At 41.3% G+C, this 19,158-nt stretch overlaps 1 protein-coding gene across 3 annotated transcripts in view; it reads right to left on the bottom strand.

Annotated features, from left to right (window-relative positions):
• Positions 1 to 19,158, bottom strand: part of Nmdar2 (glutamate ionotropic receptor NMDA type subunit 2) — a 597,673-nt gene that overhangs the window by 102,177 nt on the left and 476,338 nt on the right. For all 3 annotated transcript variants that reach the window (XM_076778738.1, XM_076778739.1, XM_076778740.1), the window contains exon 9: positions 15,914 to 16,143. In XM_076778738.1, the coding sequence (XP_076634853.1) occupies positions 15,914 to 16,143 (230 nt within the window). The remainder of the gene's footprint in view (positions 1 to 15,913; positions 16,144 to 19,158) is intronic.

The following is a 19,158-nucleotide window of genomic DNA, read 5'->3' as shown; positions in this document are numbered from 1 at the left end:
AACGCGTTTTTGTCGATGTATTTGGATAAAGGAACTTTGGGGATGACGAATACATGTTGAGAAAGGTGCTGTCGGCTGCAGTCCGCTTTGAAAGAAAGTTATTTCTAGTCGGAAGAGTAGAGAGAATAGCAAACGAGGCGAGTACATAAAGTGATTAACCTTTTCGCCGGCACGGAACTAAAAGCACTTATACCGTGTAACAAAAGACCCACTCTGAGCGAATGCCTCCAGAAATTCTCTGGTACTTTGCATTAGTCGAATACTTTTAAAAATTCTATGTTTCAGGCACTATAGCGACGACGTCTTATGAACTGTCCAGGAATATTGCGCACTTAATAATTTCGATATTAGTGTCCCCTAATCCTATGCTTTTTTTATCTTTTCGTTTAACCTCCCAGCGGTCCTCTGTTTTACTATACGCTGACGGTCTTCGGAACAAAAATTATATAAATACAGTTACTTCCATTCGTATTTATGTACTATAATGTTGATTCGCTATAAATAAAAAAAAACAAATTGTTTCTCATGAATTGAACCATTTCTTGAAACTGATATAAATTTAAGGGTTTGCATTTGTCTTTGTCGACGGTATCGTGTACGTTAAAAACACCCGGTTCTTGTATAATTGAGTGGAATAGATATCTCAAAATCCTAAACAATAATATTATCATAAATAACAAAATAAATAATGAAGAAGGAAACAGAAATAGAAACAAACAAATGGATAAAGGCGGTGCAAAGCGCTAGACAGTTAAAAATATAATATCAGTAGTTCATGGTACAGAGTTGTCAGATGATATAATAAAACTAATAAAAGGTAGAAATTATATTAGGAAGCAGTATCAGAAAATAGGTTGGCAATTGTGCAAAATAATGTAGAATGTAATATCGAGAGAAGCACGAAATGAAATTAGGGAATTCAAAAACAAAAAGTGGAATGAAGAACTGTTAAAAATAAATGTGCAAGATAAGAGTTTGTGAAGAATGACGAAAGTTTTCAAAACTCAATTTGAAACAATACCCACATCAACCAAAAATAATGAAATAGCACCAACAGTCTAAGATAAAGTAAATGTGTTAGCAACAGAAGTGGAAGGAATTCACAATATAGATTTAATTGATAATATAACAGAGCAAAATAATATAATTCAGCTGGTACAAGACTTTCTAAACGAAGAAGTTAAAATTGTAAGTGTAGATGAATACACAACAACTCAGGAAATAAGACAAATAATCAAAACATTGAACGCACAAAAATTTCTAGGTAACGATGGCATACAAAATATTCTATCAAAATATTTATCCAAAAAAGTTATAGCTCAGTTAACATATACCATAAATTCAGTTTATTAAATATAATTACTTCCCAAAGTGCTGGAAAACTGCAAATATAATTCCTATCCCAAAGCCAGAAAAGGATAAAGAAAATCTTACAAATTACAGATCAATAAGTTTTCTAACAACATTAAGCTAACAAAAAGAATAATACTTAGAAAACTTAAAGATCACGAGGAAAAATATAAAGTAACAAAGGATGTACAATTTGGCTTCAGAAAAAAAACATAATACTGTGTAGCAGATAATAAGAATAGCAAACGATATTAATATTAATTGTAACATGGACAAGATAAGTGTTCTAACATTGTTTGATATACAATAAATTTTTGATAAAGTTTGGATAGATGCTCTGTTATACAAAATGATTGAAGAAGAATATTTTAAAAACTTTATAAAACTAATGCGATATTAAATCGATGGTATATAAAATGGAGGATAAAGACAAACATATAGGTAGGGACTTCGATCAGCGAATGTGTTAAAAATATAAATTCTATGTAGGCTAGGATTATACAGAGACTATTGTGATTGTTATTAATAAAATTTTGAAAAAGTTCTCGTCTGATCACTGAAGTTAAGCAACGTTGAGCGTGACCAGTATTTAGATGGGTGACCGTTTTGTTAGCATAATTGTATACTGTTTATATTATACCTCTTTATCGGATTTGTAATTAAATATTACTTGTCCATTAATATTAAAAAAACTACTTTGTAAATAGAAATAACGCAGTACAATAAAGAATATTTGGTAAAAATAAATGGAAGAAATTCACATAAGAAATAAGATTCTCTTTACTTATAGTGAATCGCCATTACAGTGTAAGTACAAATACAAGTGGGAGTCACTGTAATATATAAACAAAAATATGTTGTCAAGGAAAGAAAAACAAACATACTGATACAAATTTTACTATAGTTTTATCTATAATTGCATTCATTCCTAAATAAATAAGGACGTCTTGGGTAGAAAAAGACCCGAAGAACGCCTGAGGGTTGAAGAGGCAAAATTTAAAGATTCTTCATCCTTGTAGGAATCTAACTTTAAATCGTGGTTTGGAAACTATAAATTCTTAAAGAGTTTATGCATTGAGTTAACAGAATTTGAGCTAATCATTCCCAAGTGACCTTGCCGGTTTAAAATAATCTCGTGAATGACAATTTAAACCAGAAGCTTTGGCGACTAGAATTTTTTCCTCAAAAATTTGAATGAAGAATTATTCCTGTTTCCTCGCATATAGTAATCGTCCTCGTGATAGATATGAGCCGGTTATTATGAAAGTAGCTTAAGTCATATATTTCCCGTTTCCACATATTTAAATGTTAGCGTTTGACCATATTAAAAAATATTTTTCCACTGTAATGTAAATTGTATTAAAAATTAAATGTTTTGCTAATGTGAAATTTAATTAAGATCTTTCACGAAAAACTTGTATAAAAATGTGCATTTTAGACAATGAAATAATATATAACACTTTCAAAATTAATAATATATTCTATTTGTTGACCTACGATAACACAAAAATTATAAATTTCATTAAGAACAACTTAAAAAGAAAAATTTATTTTTAGAATTGTATTTTTTATTTTATAATTGCAACTTGTAATTATTATTTCAATAAATATTTATATAGTTTCTGTTTCAACTACAAGATTTTCTGTATTGCACTCTTGAATAATTTTAAAATATTCGTGATGAATTGGAGAAATGTAAAATAATAAATCCATTTTTGTATACTTTTCTTTTGTAAAGAGTGTCTCGAAGTAATGAATAATAATGATAATTGTAAGTTATAAAATAATTTTATAACTACGTATCAGACGATTTATAACATTTTACAACATTTTTCTATTCATTTATAATATTCTTCGGTTACGTAGAGATAATTAGGGTTTTATAACAAACTTCTTCTGTCCCTACGCATAGGGTGAAAAATGACTCACGGCACTATCAAAATAAACATAAAGATGCAGCAAACATTAATGAAAATTCTTTCATAAAAACGAAATATAGTCGATAAGACATAATACGAAATTAAAGTCTCAATTTTTTTAGTTTCGTGACTTAGATCACTTTCATAATAACCGGTTCGTATGTATGTATTGGCTATGAAATAAAACCAAGGCAGGGATAAACCGAAAATATCTCGCTTTATTTGCCAAATATACAGCACGGACGTTATTAAATATCCCAATCGAGCATACCACGAAATTAATCATTCCCTCTGTGATTCAAATATCGTACCGAATAATATTCCATGCTCGGAAAATTGCTTCGTTCCGCTGTGACCTATACTGCAAAAGAATTAGCAAAGTCATAACCTAAGCGACGAAAGTCCCTTTCGTGGGAATAGGAGGTAATTTCTCGCGAAGCCGAAACTGTCTTTCCCAAAAGGCAACCCTTACTTTCGGAAAATGCTTCCCGATGGGTTAATTTCCGGCACGTTTAACGTCGTTAGCCCTTTACACGCGAACTCGAGCCTCTTTGGTTCGCACTCGCAACAGATTGCTTTGGCGAACTCGCGCCTTAATTTTTTATTAAGCCTCGGCACGTTCAAATTATTTTCTCCGAGCTAAAACACGAGGGAGAACAATGTTAAGTTGTGCGACAGATTAACTCGAATCTTGCAACACGAAAGGCGGTGATTCTATATGATTAAATTAGTCGAAAACATACAAGAATATTTTTTTCATACGTGGCTTGCTTTTCGAGAAAATCGAGTTAAAATATTAATTAAAGTTATTGGTTGAAATTTTATTCGCTGATGTACGCATGTACTAAAATATGTCTCGAATTATCGAATCTGAGGTAATTTTTGTACTGGGTAATTGAGAATACAAAATAAAACAGGATATTCAAGTACGATTTTCATTATCTCAGAAATTGTTGAAAATATTACCTGCTTTACTAAATACATAATTTTATTGTAATTATATTTTTATGAATACTTTCTAGCATGTTTTGCTGCTTTAATTTATGAAACAAATTTTTTCATTTAATTATCCGACATTTATATTATCATTTCTTCAGAATACACGATTTAGTTAATACAACTTCCAGAATAAGAGTCGAGCACAGGTCAAACGAGTGTTGCGGTCAAATTGTTGTTCAACACAAATTACACAAATGTGAATTAGTCATAAATCATTGTATAGGAAATGCCTCAAACAGGAAATAAATGGTTTTAATAGAAACCTATTCAGAATGCAAATGCCATCGAATTTTTGAAAAATTAATGGAATGTTTCTTTATGATTCATACGTCAGGAATAGATTATGAGAAAATATAGGGTGTTTGTTTGAAAACTTCAAATCTAAATATCTCGAAAGTAACACATTTTCGAGAAAAATATTAAACACAAAAGTAACTTGGTTTCAAAGGAGAAATACAACTATTTTACTTACATTTTATTTCTTGAACGATTTCAAGGTTAGTTTGAAGGGTAACTTTGTTTTTTAGAATGGAGAATATGTTTTTATTTACAAATTCTTATTCTACGCATAGAAAGAACAAACTTTTGTATGACACATTTTTTTATCAAATTTTATCATACAAGGATATTTATTGAAATAAAAATTTTATAATCACGAAATTTCTTTATTTTTTTTATGATTGAATGATGACAAATCAATAACAATTAGACATGAAAAGCGAATTACATAACAGGATGCATTCGTATTGCTTCGTATAATATGGAGAACATTTTTGGCAATATTTTATGAAAAGTGAAGCACTGTGATTTTTTTCGTATTATAAACGATAATCTATTGTTTCAATATTTTGAATATATTTTGGAGATGTAAGCAACTGCTGTGATTCGTTATGTAGTAAAAAAGCCACGTGATAAATGTAATTGTTACAGATTTATCATCATTCGGTCGTAACAGAAATAAAGAAGTTTCATAAATAAACAAATTGTTTATTTTATTAAATATCTTTGTAAAATAAAATTTGATAAAAACATGTTTCATACAAAAATTTATTCCTTCTTACGTAAAATAAGAATCTGTATATAAAAATATAGGTTTCCATTTAAAAAAACAAGATTACCCTTCAAATAACCTTGAATACGTTCAACAAATGAAAAATAAATAAAATAAATGTGTTTCTCCCTTGAAACTAAGTAACTTTTGTATTTAACATTTTTCCTGAATATTTAGATTTAAACTTGTTTAAATATCGCGTTAATTCGACGTATTTTCGAGTAAAATATAATTCGTCACCCGGTATTGTTTTTTCGGCGTACGTAAGACCAGAGGTACCTCGGTCGTCGTGTCCGCTACGCGAAAACAGTACGGGATAGAAAAACAGCCGCTCTCGGGTTTTTTTCGAGACCTCACGCGATCGATCACGTAACGCTCAATTTCGAAACGAAAGTTTCGACGCGCGTGCCTAGAGAAGGTACGACAATTTTGTATTAGACAAAGACGGACTCAAAAAACGTTCACAGCGCCGCTCTACGGAGGTTTCACCCTTCGAGCGAACATTTTGACTGTCCGTGCTCGTCCGTCACTCTTAATCTGGAACCGGCAGGGAGCACATGGGCATACGACCCCGCTCCTCGGGAATTCCATAGTTCTCGAATAGTTACGAGTCACTCGAACTTTTCGAATAAATTCTGAACGTGGAATAGGAAGGACTCCATACGAGAACGGATTGTAAAAACAATCTTTTACCGTGACTCCTTCCGTAACCCGTTCACAATTTAAATTAAAAAATCGTAAACGAGGAAAGGAATCGAATACGAGGACGGATTGTGAATCAATCTCTTCCCGTGATTCCTTTCGCAACTCGTTGTAATTCGATAAAGATCAGGTCGGGTTTCGACCAGATCAAAGCGACTGTAGAATTTCGTGAATTATAATCCGAAATTCCCATTCAGCGGTGGCTATAGTCCACATCAGTCTGACATCAGACACGTATCGCTGCAATCAGAGGTCGTGTCCGAGGTTTCGAATTTGAATCTCGAACCTCTCGACTGTCGAACGGTGCAAACCCACCCTTAGGGGCCTTCGTGGCGTGCATACCCTGGGTGGTATTACCGTCCTCCAGTCGGTGTTCGGGACAATACTTGAGTTCCGGCATCCGGCGACCAGCTAGAGCGCTGTTCAATCATCGCCAGTGTGTACGGACCCTGTGCGTAGAACCGCTCAGTATAGCGCCGTGGTGTACGCACTATAATTATAAGTCGCTGCATGCGCTGTAAAGGTGCTGCACCACACAGTGCCCGTACGCATTACGAGGACGATAAACGGCCGAGGAGCAGGTAAATAGTTGGAGCCTTACAACCTCCCTCTGTTAACCTCTCCGGCGACAGTCGAAATTAGCAGTCGGGAAAAATCGAGATCGATTCTCGTCTCCCAAATCTGCAATCAAACGTTTCCTGGTTTAAAGGGAACGTTCACACATACAGTCCACTAGCTTAGCTGCGTAACGCGGCGGCCGAGTTCCCCGCTCGCAAGTGCGACAAGCACAACCAAGAGCGCGTGAACCTTAGAACGAGACGGACAACGTGACTCACGTTACTCGATATTTACGCATAGTCTCGTCTCTTTTGTTTCAGGATAGAGCAACGCGAACCGCCGAACGGAGACGGCCCATCGGCGGGGTTTTTTTCTGGCCAGACGCCGGCCAGACGTCCAGGCGGTTCAAGTTAGAATTAAGAGTTTGTGTTTGTGTTCGTCCTGAAAAGAAAAACTGTGCAATAAATAAACGGCTTCGTCGAATTTTCGACGAAGCGAAAATAAAACTAACGTGCAATTAATACTGTTCCAACGTCCTTTCCCTCGTGATCCGGACCTCCGTTAGACGAGGCGTTCAATTAAAATATTTGAAACCTCCCTATTCTAACATAAGGTCCTTCGAGCCGGATTTAAACGAGGTTATTGGACCAGGAAAAGTTGCACGATCGTACACGTGTGGAATTACCCACGTAAGAGGTTATTTCGAGCGGTTTTATCCTCGAAAATCCAACTATGGCGGTAGCTAAACAAGCCACGTGGTCGGAGCTCGATGATCACATCGATGCCTTGACCGAGGGTGCATACCGACTCAATAAGTTGGGCATTAACCTCAAGAAGAAGGGAAAAGCGAGCTACTCGGTACGAGGCCTTGAGGAAAAGCTCGAGTTTGCCAAAAACTTATGGAGGGAACTCACAGATCGGTACTCGGCTGTACGGAAATTAGTACAGCCAGCGCAAAGGCAGGAATACGAGTTCTTTAAACAGAACGGTATGGCCACTGCCGAAAACGACTATCACGATTTCGTGGAATTCGTAAGCGCTGAGATAGAACGACTCGCCGGGGATCCAAAACCGGCGACGTCGGAAGCTCAATGCAGTATACCGATCGAGCTCCCAAAACAAAGATTACCAAAATTCGGAGGGGATCCTCGAGAGTGGGAACACTTCGAGGATCTGTTCACCTCCGGGGTGATCAATAATGCATGGTTGTCCGATGTACAAAAACTGCATCATTTAAACGCATGCTTAGAAGGACCGGCTCTGGCGACGATTTCGTCTATAGAAATCGTCGGTCGCAATTTCCCGGAAGCGTGGAAAAAGCTCAAGAGCAAATTCGGTCTCCCACGTCTAGTAACGGGAAAACTACTAGACAAACTTCTGTACATGAACCCCATCGATCTAAATGATCTAGCTAGTATGCAGCAGATCACGGTGGATTGCACAGAAGCCCTCGCTGCCCTCCGGAAAAAGGGAACCCCAGAACAGCTGGTAGAATGGCTACTAGCGCACTGGGCGAAGCAACATTTCACCCCTGAAATGGAGTTGAAATGGCAGAGGACACTAGGCAGCTCGCCCGACTATCCTACGTTCGAGGACGTAAGGAGGTTCGTGGAACGAGAATCGTGCGCTCTGCTTTCCATGACCGAGGAGCGGCGGAATGCAGCCTTAGGGCTTTCAACCAAAAATGCACGAAATACGAAGGCCACTCGGGTTTCCGGTGACGCCTCCAAACACGTGCGCAGCCATAATGCTGTCCTAGACCACATCCGGGCGGAAAAACCCCGGGAAACGAGTCACGACAACAGGCAGGTTGGAACTACGTCAACAAAGTCGTGTGGATTCTGTACAGGGCCGCACAAGTTGACGAATTGCGACAACTTCATGCGATTGACTGCAAAAATGCGCAGTCAATACGTAAAACGTAGTCGGTGGTGCATACAATGCTTGGGCACCACCCATACGGTAATGAAGTGCAAAAGCCCCACGGCGTGCACGAGGTGCAGCGGAAAACACCATACCCTGCTGCACTTCGAAATATCACGGGAGCCTCAGAATAATCAGCCGGTATCGGAAACCGAGTACGGCGATAAAGAGGAAAGGCGGTCAGAAGCCCCATCCCGGCGGCCTGGAAAATTCAGGCCAAAAGGAAAAACCTCGCCGAGCGCCAACACACCGAAAGCCACGACGTCGCACTGTACGACATTCGGTGCACATGTACCGAGGCCCGTGTTGTTGGCTACGGCTCGAGTGCGAGTGTATGGAAAACACGGTGCGTCGCGAATCGCGCGCGCACTGCTCGATCAAGGTTCGGAAACTTCCTTCATTTCCGCGAGTTTGGTGAATGACCTCAAACTCGCACGAAGGAAAACCCCAGCCACGGTAACGGGCTTGGGAGGAAAACGAACAGACGCGATCAAATATAGCGTCGGAATGAACCTCAGCGCGAAGGAAGATAGGAAACCGACATGTACGGTCGACGCGTACGTCGTGCCTCGAATCACGACCTACGCAACGTCGTCCAAAAAAACGCTCGGCTACGAAGCGTTTCGGGACCTACCTCTCGCCGATTCCGACGCCACAGCTGATCAAAACATTGAGATTTTGATCGGCGCCGACTTATACGCGCAGATTCTGCGTCCGGGATTCCGCCGCGTAACAGCGGAAGGTCCGATAGCCCAAGAGACTGCGTTCGGCTGGGTAATCTCCGGGCCGATAAGTGCAGCGGGCGCAACCCCGAATACAGTACGGACGTTGCATTGCACCGTACTCGAATCGCTGGATCAAGCGATTCGGAAATTCTGGGAATCGGAAGAAATTCCCGCGACGCCACTGCGTACAAAGGCAGAGGAAGAGTGCGAAGCATTCTTCCGAAAAACCGTCGTCCGTAACGAGACTGGGAGGTTTCTAGTACGACTCCCCTTCAATTGCCCGAGACCGGAAGAAGCGTTGGGAAATTCATTCCATATCGCGCTCTCCGCTCTCGCAAGGCTGCGAAGGAAACTAGAAACAAATCCGACCCTGGGTCAAGAATACTCGGAGTTTTTAACCGAGTACGAGTCCCTTGGTCATATGGCTCGTATCGAGCCCATCGACCGAACTAGACTCTACATACCCCATAGAGCGGTCGTCCGTACGGACAGTACGACCACGAAACTACGGGTCGTATTCAATGCGACCAGTAGGACGACTGGAGGTCGCTCCCTAAACGACATCCTACACGTAGGTCCGAAATTACAAAACGATATCACCTCGGTATTAACGAGGTGGCGTGTGTACGAATACGTGTTAGTGGCCGACATTGAGAAAATGTTTCGACAGATTCTCGTCGCCCCACAGGATCGTCGATTCCAATGCATCGTGTGGTGTGCACCCGAAACCGAACAGCTGCAAGCGTTCGAACTAAATACCGTCACATACGGAACGGCGTGCGCCCCATACTTATCGATGCGTACCCTTCTCGAATTAAAGGAGCAGGATGGGAGAAAATTTCCCTTAGCCGCCCCGATTCTCGAGAAGGACATTTACGTCGATGATGTATTCATGGGAGCACCGGACAAACCCTTGCTGGAGGAAATCCGCACGCAAGTGTGTGACCTTCTGCAAGGAGGTGGGTTTCAGCTGAGAAAGTGGGCTGGAAATTCGCCACAGTTGCTGCGAAACATCCCCCACAGCGCTCACTCCCACGCCGTGGACCTCACCCTGTTCGAGGATTCCGAACTAAAAGTGCTTGGTCTACGATGGATTCCGTCTGGAGATTATTTCTATTTCAATCTCCAACGGTTTCAACCGTCGGCATCACCGATGACAAAGAGAAATTTGTTTTCGGAAATTGCCAAACTCTTCGATCCGCTCGGCTGGTTATCACCCGTCGTAATACGCGCAAAGATTTTAATGCAGTCCCAGTGGCTGGAGAAAATCCAGTGGGACGACCAAATCTCCGCGAATACGCAGAAAACGTGGAATACGTTCTGCACGGATTGGAGTAGTTTAAAGGAACTAAAAATTCCAAGATGGATACGTTATGGAGCAGATACCGCGACCGTGGAGTTGCACGGATTCTGCGATGCCTCCCTCGCAGCCTACTCTGCCGTCACGTATTTACGCGTGACGACAACGAGCAATGAAGTCTTTTCGACATTGATAATGGCAAAAACGCGAGTGGCTCCAATTAAAACGCAGTCCATCCCCGTCCTGGAATTAAACGGGGCTGTACTCCTCTCCGAGCTTGTGATGCACGTAAAGCGGTCCCTTCCGATGAAGCTGGACCGCATAATCTGCTGGACAGATTCTACGATTGCACTCGCTTGGCTGAGAAAGCATGCATCGACATGGAAGGTTTTAATCGCCAACCGTGTCTCCAAAATCCAAACTATGCTCCCAAACGCTGAATGGTATCACGTTCCCACACGCTCAAATCCCGCAGATTTAAATTCGCGTGGAGTAGAAGCTGCGGAACTTATTCAGTCGGAGCTATGGATTTCAGGGCCGACGTGGCTTCGACTGGCGGAAGAAAGTTGGCCGAAAATGCCCGCTTCAATCGAGACCGAGGAGGGTAAACGCGTATCGCATACCCTCGTAGCAACTCCGGAAAAGGAATGGGATTTTGTATTCCGATTTTCTGAATGGAGTAAACTACTACGCGTCACCGCCTACTGCCTTCGGTTCCGAAGGGAGTGGGACGGGGAACGCCGGTCATTCGACGCCAAAATTATCGAAGCCTCGGAAATACGGCGTGCAACGGAAAGGATTGCACGCTACTTGCAACGCACGCACTTTGCAGACGAATACCAATGCTTAAAAAAGCAACGGGAAATCCCTGCAAAATCTCCATTAAAAAGCCTAAACCCCTTCCTCGACGACCGAGATGTCTTAAGAGTGGGTGGAAGGTTGGAGAATGCGGCACTCGCATGGGAGACCAAACACCCAATAATTCTGCCGAAACATCATGTTTCAAACATGATAATCAGGCAATGTCACGTGAATACGTTGCACGGGGGTCTGCAATTAACCATGTACACGGTGAGACAGAAATTCTGGATCATCGGCGCTCGTAATGCGGCGCGGACGGTTATCCACAAATGCATGCGATGCGTGAGATGGAAAGCAACCACCTCCACGCAAATAATGCAGGATTTAATACCAGAACGCAGCCGCCCTGCACGACCTTTCTCGAACTGCGGAGTAGATTACGCTGGACCGTACAAGGTCCGCGATTCCGCCGGTCGAGGGAAAACGGCTCACAAAGCTTACATAGCAGTTTTTATCTGTTTCGCTACAAGAGCCGTGCATATCGAACTCGTTCACGATTATTCAACGAGTGCGTTCTTGGCCGCCTTAGAACGATTCATCGCCCGTCGAGGAGTTCCGTCCTGCATATGCAGTGACAACGGGACCAATTTCGTCGGAGCGGATCGAGAATTGAGAGAGCATTTCAACCTCGTGTATAATACACAGGAAATGCGAAATACGTGCGGCCAGAAAGGCATTCGGTGGAAATTTAATCCACCCAGTGCACCACACTTCGGCGGTATGCAAGAAGCCGGTGTGAAATCGGTGAAACATCACCTGAAACGCATACTCGGTAATTTCGCGCCAACAAGCGAAGAAATGCAGACACTGCTCTGCAAGATCGAAGCGAGCCTAAATTCTCGACCGATCGCCGCTTTAAGCGATAACCCGGAGGATTATGCACCTCTCACACCGGGCCACTTTTTAATCGGAAGTCCGGTAAACGCACTTCCGGTCGAGACCGTGGAAAATGAAAACCTCTCGCGGCTGACGCGATGGAGGGCGATTCAAAAATTCCACGAGCAACTCTGGAGGCATTGGACGCGTGATTATCTCACGCACCTCCAGAACCGCTTTAAGTGGCGTACCGCCCAATTGCAGCTACAACCAAACGATTTGGTATTAGTGCAAAACCCCCTCTTACCCCCCAATCAATGGGAAATGGGAAGAATAGAGGAAACATTCCCGGGTAAGGATAGGCACGTACGGGTTGTAAAAGTACGTACAGCTACTTCCACCTACACACGACCAATCACACGTCTGTGTAAATTGCCCGTGGAACAGTCGACGCCGTCAATAAACGAAGACGACGCTACCGGGACATAAGAAATCCCGAATTCCGCGGTACAAAGAAACAAGAATGTGGTAGCCGCTGGTGGTAATAACAACGGTGTTGATTACCACGTGTCCTGCGTATGTGGTGACAAAACGAGGATAGGGGAATCTATTCCCTACCATCCCGTTAACAATTAAGGAAGGGAGCAACTCGCGAGAGTCCCAGGCTTTAAAAGCAGGACCCGTAGGCCGAATTCGCTCAGTTCCAAGTCATACGCGGAAGAAAAATTGAAAAAAAAAACCAACATGGCGTCAAGCAGTTCCGAGGAGAGTGTTGAGACGGTCGTCGGGGCGGTACGAGACCCCGAAATAGATCAACAGTTTGACCGGCTGCTAAAACTGGTCGATACCTCACGACCGCTGCCGACCACTCCCCCGCAAGAGGCACAAGCGGAGGAGACACCGGCTCCGACGGAGACGCCCGGACCGGCTCAGGAGTTCCTCCTAAACCTGGGCCAGGACGTCCTCCGGATACCGGCGCACGTGCCCTGGACGACCAGGCGGCTGAAATGTAAAGCGCCTGGAGGCCACTTCAGGTTGAAGTGGGCGAGAGGGGGGCGCCTGGTGGGGTGCAATTTTAGAGCGACCGTCGCCCCCACATCACAGCGACAGGACGCGACCCAGTCGAACCTCCTACCGGGAGGCAGCAGCACCCCGCCGGTACCACCTCCGAGGGAGGACCGGACCAGAGGGGACCGAGGACAGGCCAGGGTGGCTGGGAGAGGTCGCCCCAGGGACCGGCAGCCGACCACCCGCCGGCCGGGACGCCAACGGCCCTCCAACCGGGGCAGCCTTGATCAGGCCGCGCTAGAAGAGGCTGTCCTCACCACCCTCCAAATTTTGGAGGGCAGACGGGCCTTAGCTCGGCGTTAAGTAAGTACTTTGATTTATATAATTATGTGTACAACGACCTTCTCTACGGTAGATTGCATGTGACCGCGAATTACCGCTCCTCCGGATTATTGCACGGACCGTGCAAGGGGGGCGGTATGTTTAAATATCGCGTTAATTCGACGTATTTTCGAGTAAAATATAATTCGTCACCCGGTATTGTTTTTTCGGCGTACGTAAGACCAGAGGTACCTCGGTCGTCGTGTCCGCTACGCGAAAACAGTACGGGATAGAAAAACAGCCGCTCTCGGGTTTTTTTCGAGACCTCACGCGATCGATCACGTAACGCTCAATTTCGAAACGAAAGTTTCGACGCGCGTGCCTAGAGAAGGTACGACAATTTTGTATTAGACAAAGACGGACTCAAAAAACGTTCACAGCGCCGCTCTACGGAGGTTTCACCCTTCGAGCGAACATTTTGACTGTCCGTGCTCGTCCGTCACTCTTAATCTGGAACCGGCAGGGAGCACATGGGCATACGACCCCGCTCCTCGGGAATTCCATAGTTCTCGAATAGTTACGAGTCACTCGAACTTTTCGAATAAATTCTGAACGTGGAATAGGAAGGACTCCATACGAGAACGGATTGTAAAAACAATCTTTTACCGTGACTCCTTCCGTAACCCGTTCACAATTTAAATTAAAAAATCGTAAACGAGGAAAGGAATCGAATACGAGGACGGATTGTGAATCAATCTCTTCCCGTGATTCCTTTCGCAACTCGTTGTAATTCGATAAAGATCAGGTCGGGTTTCGACCAGATCAAAGCGACTGTAGAATTTCGTGAATTATAATCCGAAATTCCCATTCAGCGGTGGCTATAGTCCACATCAGTCTGACATCAGACACGTATCGCTGCAATCAGAGGTCGTGTCCGAGGTTTCGAATTTGAATCTCGAACCTCTCGACTGTCGAACGGTGCAAACCCACCCTTAGGGGCCTTCGTGGCGTGCATACCCTGGGTGGTATTACCGTCCTCCAGTCGGTGTTCGGGACAATACTTGAGTTCCGGCATCCGGCGACCAGCTAGAGCGCTGTTCAATCATCGCCAGTGTGTACGGACCCTGTGCGTAGAACCGCTCAGTATAGCGCCGTGGTGTACGCACTATAATTATAAGTCGCTGCATGCGCTGTAAAGGTGCTGCACCACACAGTGCCCGTACGCATTACGAGGACGATAAACGGCCGAGGAGCAGGTAAATAGTTGGAGCCTTACAACCTCCCTCTGTTAACCTCTCCGGCGACAGTCGAAATTAGCAGTCGGGAAAAATCGAGATCGATTCTCGTCTCCCAAATCTGCAATCAAACGTTTCCTGGTTTAAAGGGAACGTTCACACATACAGTCCACTAGCTTAGCTGCGTAACGCGGCGGCCGAGTTCCCCGCTCGCAAGTGCGACAAGCACAACCAAGAGCGCGTGAACCTTAGAACGAGACGGACAACGTGACTCACGTTACTCGATATTTACGCATAGTCTCGTCTCTTTTGTTTCAGGATAGAGCAACGCGAACCGCCGAACGGAGACGGCCCATCGGCGGGGTTTTTTTCTGGCCAGACGCCGGCCAGACGTCCAGGCGGTTCAAGTTAGAATTAAGAGTTTGTGTTTGTGTTCGTCCTGAAAAGAAAAACTGTGCAATAAATAAACGGCTTCGTCGAATTTTCGACGAAGCGAAAATAAAACTAACGTGCAATTAATACTGTTCCAACGTCCTTTCCCTCGTGATCCGGACCTCCGTTAGACGAGGCGTTCAATTAAAATATTTGAAACCTCCCTATTCTAACAAAACTTATAAAATGTACACCTTGTATGTGATATTGTTGCTATTGAATTTTACAATAACTTTGATCAGAAGATTGGGAAATATCGATATATTTAGTATGTATATAAATATACTAATCTAATATTTTTATATTTGTTTAGCCTCAATATTTACCGTTTGAAAGTTTGACTATCAAAAACGAGAAAATTTTAAACATTCAAATACAGTAAGAAATTTTGCAAAAGCGTTACCAATTTTTTACACAGTAATCTTTTATGTTATACAATATTTTTTATATTTGAAGATTATGCTCCGAAGAGAAACTAGTTTTGGTGTAAACATGTTTGAATATTATTTGAAGTATGCTAATGACGACCATTGTCTTTCTTTTCTCCGATAGAAAAGAATACCTGTCTAAGGAGAGGCCAAAGAGAGAAAAAACAGAGTTGAAAGCATCAGGTTCTCGAAATTGGTCTGTTTAGTGAACACGAGAATCCCTCGGGCTCTGTCGAGCAGCAAGCGATTCGATCGACGAAAGGGTGGGCAATTTTTTCGACTTACTCGACCATGTCGGACTCCTTGGCCACTCGGCAGTGAACACCACGATCCACTAGACATTTTCCGCTCACAGGATCTGGAGGCGCAAGATTGATGTAGGGTGGTTCTTCCAAGAAGGTTATTTTCAAATAAAACTTCTCCGGTACTCCTTGCGGGGGCGTATGGGTGTTTCCCGGCCAGACAATGTCCTTGATGTCCAGACCCTCCTTCTCCCAGGATTTCCACACGCCGATCTGTTAACACAAATGGAATAGGAAGATTGATGAGTCGCGGCTACAGGAGTGTAGTTTATTTTCATCATTGAGAAATTTCTAACCTTTCGCTCGAAATCACATTTTTTGCTAGTTATTCTTATCAGATTTTTCAACCCTTTAGAAATAGAGATCGGAAAAGAACTTATTTTTCCTCTTTGATTACTTTATACTAGCGTTGGGTGGCCGATAAGCATTTGTTAAGACGTTTAATATCATAGGGGCCACCGGTCACCGGCGACGCCATAATTAGAATAAATGTTAATACTTATCAATTTTTCAATACTATCATTGTTACTACAGTGGTGTGCAGAAATTAATGCAGTATAGAACAAACAAAAATAGTTTTATTTATACATAAAATGTAAACCTATTATTCGTGCATTTTGTAATGTGTTATGACTCCAAACAAAGAAAAGGTAAACCAGTACAGTTTTTGCAATATGTCACGACTTTTTTAGTACAATTATTTCCGGTTGTGCTACTTAGTTTCTTTGAAGTCTTTTCATAACATTATTGCAAAATCGTTGTACAGTTCTAGCTTTTCCTAGTATTTTTTTAAACTCATAGCGTGGTTTTCTTAGTAAGCTTTTACGTGGAGAAAATTTAATGTCAATTTCATTATCACGACATTTCGTTAAATACATTGTTATTTTTATTCTAAAATCGTGAATTTGAATATTTCTACGAGTTATCTGTTTCAATAATATCATGGCGTTTACAATACATGTATTTAATAACAGTTCTACTGTTAATTTCCTATACCACTTTACAGTTTCATGCAGTGATGAATATACGTTATCATTTTTGTTATGATATCATTTGTTGAAGTAAATCGATTGAAGATTTCCCTAAATTGTACACCATAATTATTTTTGGTGTTTCATACGAATAAAATTTTCTATCTACAGTAGTCATTTCTGCTAAATTTCTCTTGTCCTTAAGAGAGATTTTTAGACTGTTATACCTTTCCTATTTTCTTGAGCAATAACTTCTCCACGTTTTCATTTTTCAGACTACTTTTTTTGAATTCCCTTATCAATTTCTTCGTAGAACACCCACTAAATATGTGTGCAATTGTATACCAATTATCTATGCTGATAGTATGGCCTTTTTTCAATACATTCTCCCAAAGAGACATTACAATCTCAGAAGATTGATTTCTTGACATCTTATCTTTCTTTTCTTCTTTTCCCGCGTATATTTGAAGGGAAGAAGTGTGTCCTGGTCCATCACATAATTTTAAAATTTATATTCCCTGTCTGTAACGTTTCTGTTTCAAATATTGTTGAAATATTGTATTATATGGCCCCAAAATGGCGCTAACGATTCATTTACGCATAACATTTCATTTGGATTGTAATATTCCTTAAAATTACTGCTTAAAATATCGATAATATGAATAATTTTAGACAATCTATTATTAGGACCATTTTCATCGTTATTACTAAAATGAACGAATTGCAAAAGTAATTAAAATCGATTTCTTGACATAACTGTACGTGGAAATGTCTGGTTATATCCTTCGTCCCTACTACAATACAGATGAATTTTAGGTCATTTTCAACTTTGCTTTCACTATCTGATTCAATTCTACATGTCTTTATCATATCACATAAACTACTCGAGTAATTTTCCCCACTAGGCGATAGCACTCGACGTCATTTGGCGGAACTTGGTAAAAATGTACCGTCAGATGAATTATTTGGCGGAACTTGGTAAAAATGTACCGTCAGATGAATTATTTGACGTATAATCTTCATCTGAAGTTATATAATTTTAAGGGCTAACTAAAAAATTAAATAGAAGATATGAAATGCTAAAATTTGTGTAACGTATAAAAGTGTAATAGACGCTTTCACTTGATTGTTTGACTCACTCAAGAATAATAAATAAGTGAAACAATTGCTTAACAACTCGAATAAGCAATCTGAGATAACTGATAATCGCAAAAAAAAAATCACATGAAATCGAAGAAATGCATTTCAACGCCATGGGAGTCACCGGTGACCCCCAGTAAGATAAATTCATTAAACATGATTATACAATACATTTTAATTTATCTGTTGTAGATAATATTTCAACATGATTATACCACAGACGAGGTATACGATTAGACCTTTTACCTAATGTAATTTTTCAGCCCATTTTTCTGGGGCTCTAGAATACCACTACCATTTTCGTGTCACTCGCAACATTACCAACAGGTTACATAAATGAATACAAGAAGAAGTGAGACAGAAAATGAAATTACAGAAACATTTCTGGCCAGAAATTATATTTTCGGTAAGGAATTTTTTTCTCGAAAATGGTTAGGATTTCTAAGGTGCGTCTATTGACCAAAAATGTTTGTAATTGATCCCTGAAATCGAAATTAATTATTCCAGAGTGATGTGAAGCTTTTCAATTTTGCCGAAAAATTTAGGCACCAACCCCCTGTCGATTTTTCTTAAAAATTCGTTTATCATATTTAGTAATTTTGTCTGACGCTCTACAGAAAAGTTGTTTAATACTTTTTTGTAGGTGTCCATGAGCTCTAGTTCTCTACTAAATTTCAGTGAAATACGTTCACTTTTGTAGGAGTTATGGTTGTTTGAAAATTGCGCTTTTAATCCGTTCCATAGTCAACTCACATGTATTTACGCACACACTACAGCTGCTGTCCATAAATACTAATTCAGTGAATAGTTTCTCAACTGACCGCCATCCATGAGAAGAGGACGTTAAAATCACCTACGAATTTTCAGGTCGGTATGACAGTCAGATTCGGCCACGAAAGTCCACAAAGTGAAAGGTCTTACTTGTATACCTCGTCTGTGATTATACATCTTAATTTATCTATTGTAGATAATATTTCAACATAATATATATTACACAATAAAAAATTCATGTTGATAAGGAACCCATGTAAAAGCATGTTCTGTAACGTGATACTTAACGTGTTAAAAATCCATGAACTTCTCGAATCTAGCATGTTGGTCCTTCGCAGTATTTTTG

The sequence above is a fragment of the Colletes latitarsis genome, chromosome 11, assembly GCF_051014445.1.
Source record: "Colletes latitarsis isolate SP2378_abdomen chromosome 11, iyColLati1, whole genome shotgun sequence".
Taxonomy (NCBI): Eukaryota; Metazoa; Arthropoda; class Insecta; order Hymenoptera; family Colletidae; genus Colletes; species Colletes latitarsis.
The sequence above is the reverse complement of the archived record's forward strand: the minus strand, read 5'-3'. Positions and strand labels throughout refer to the sequence as shown.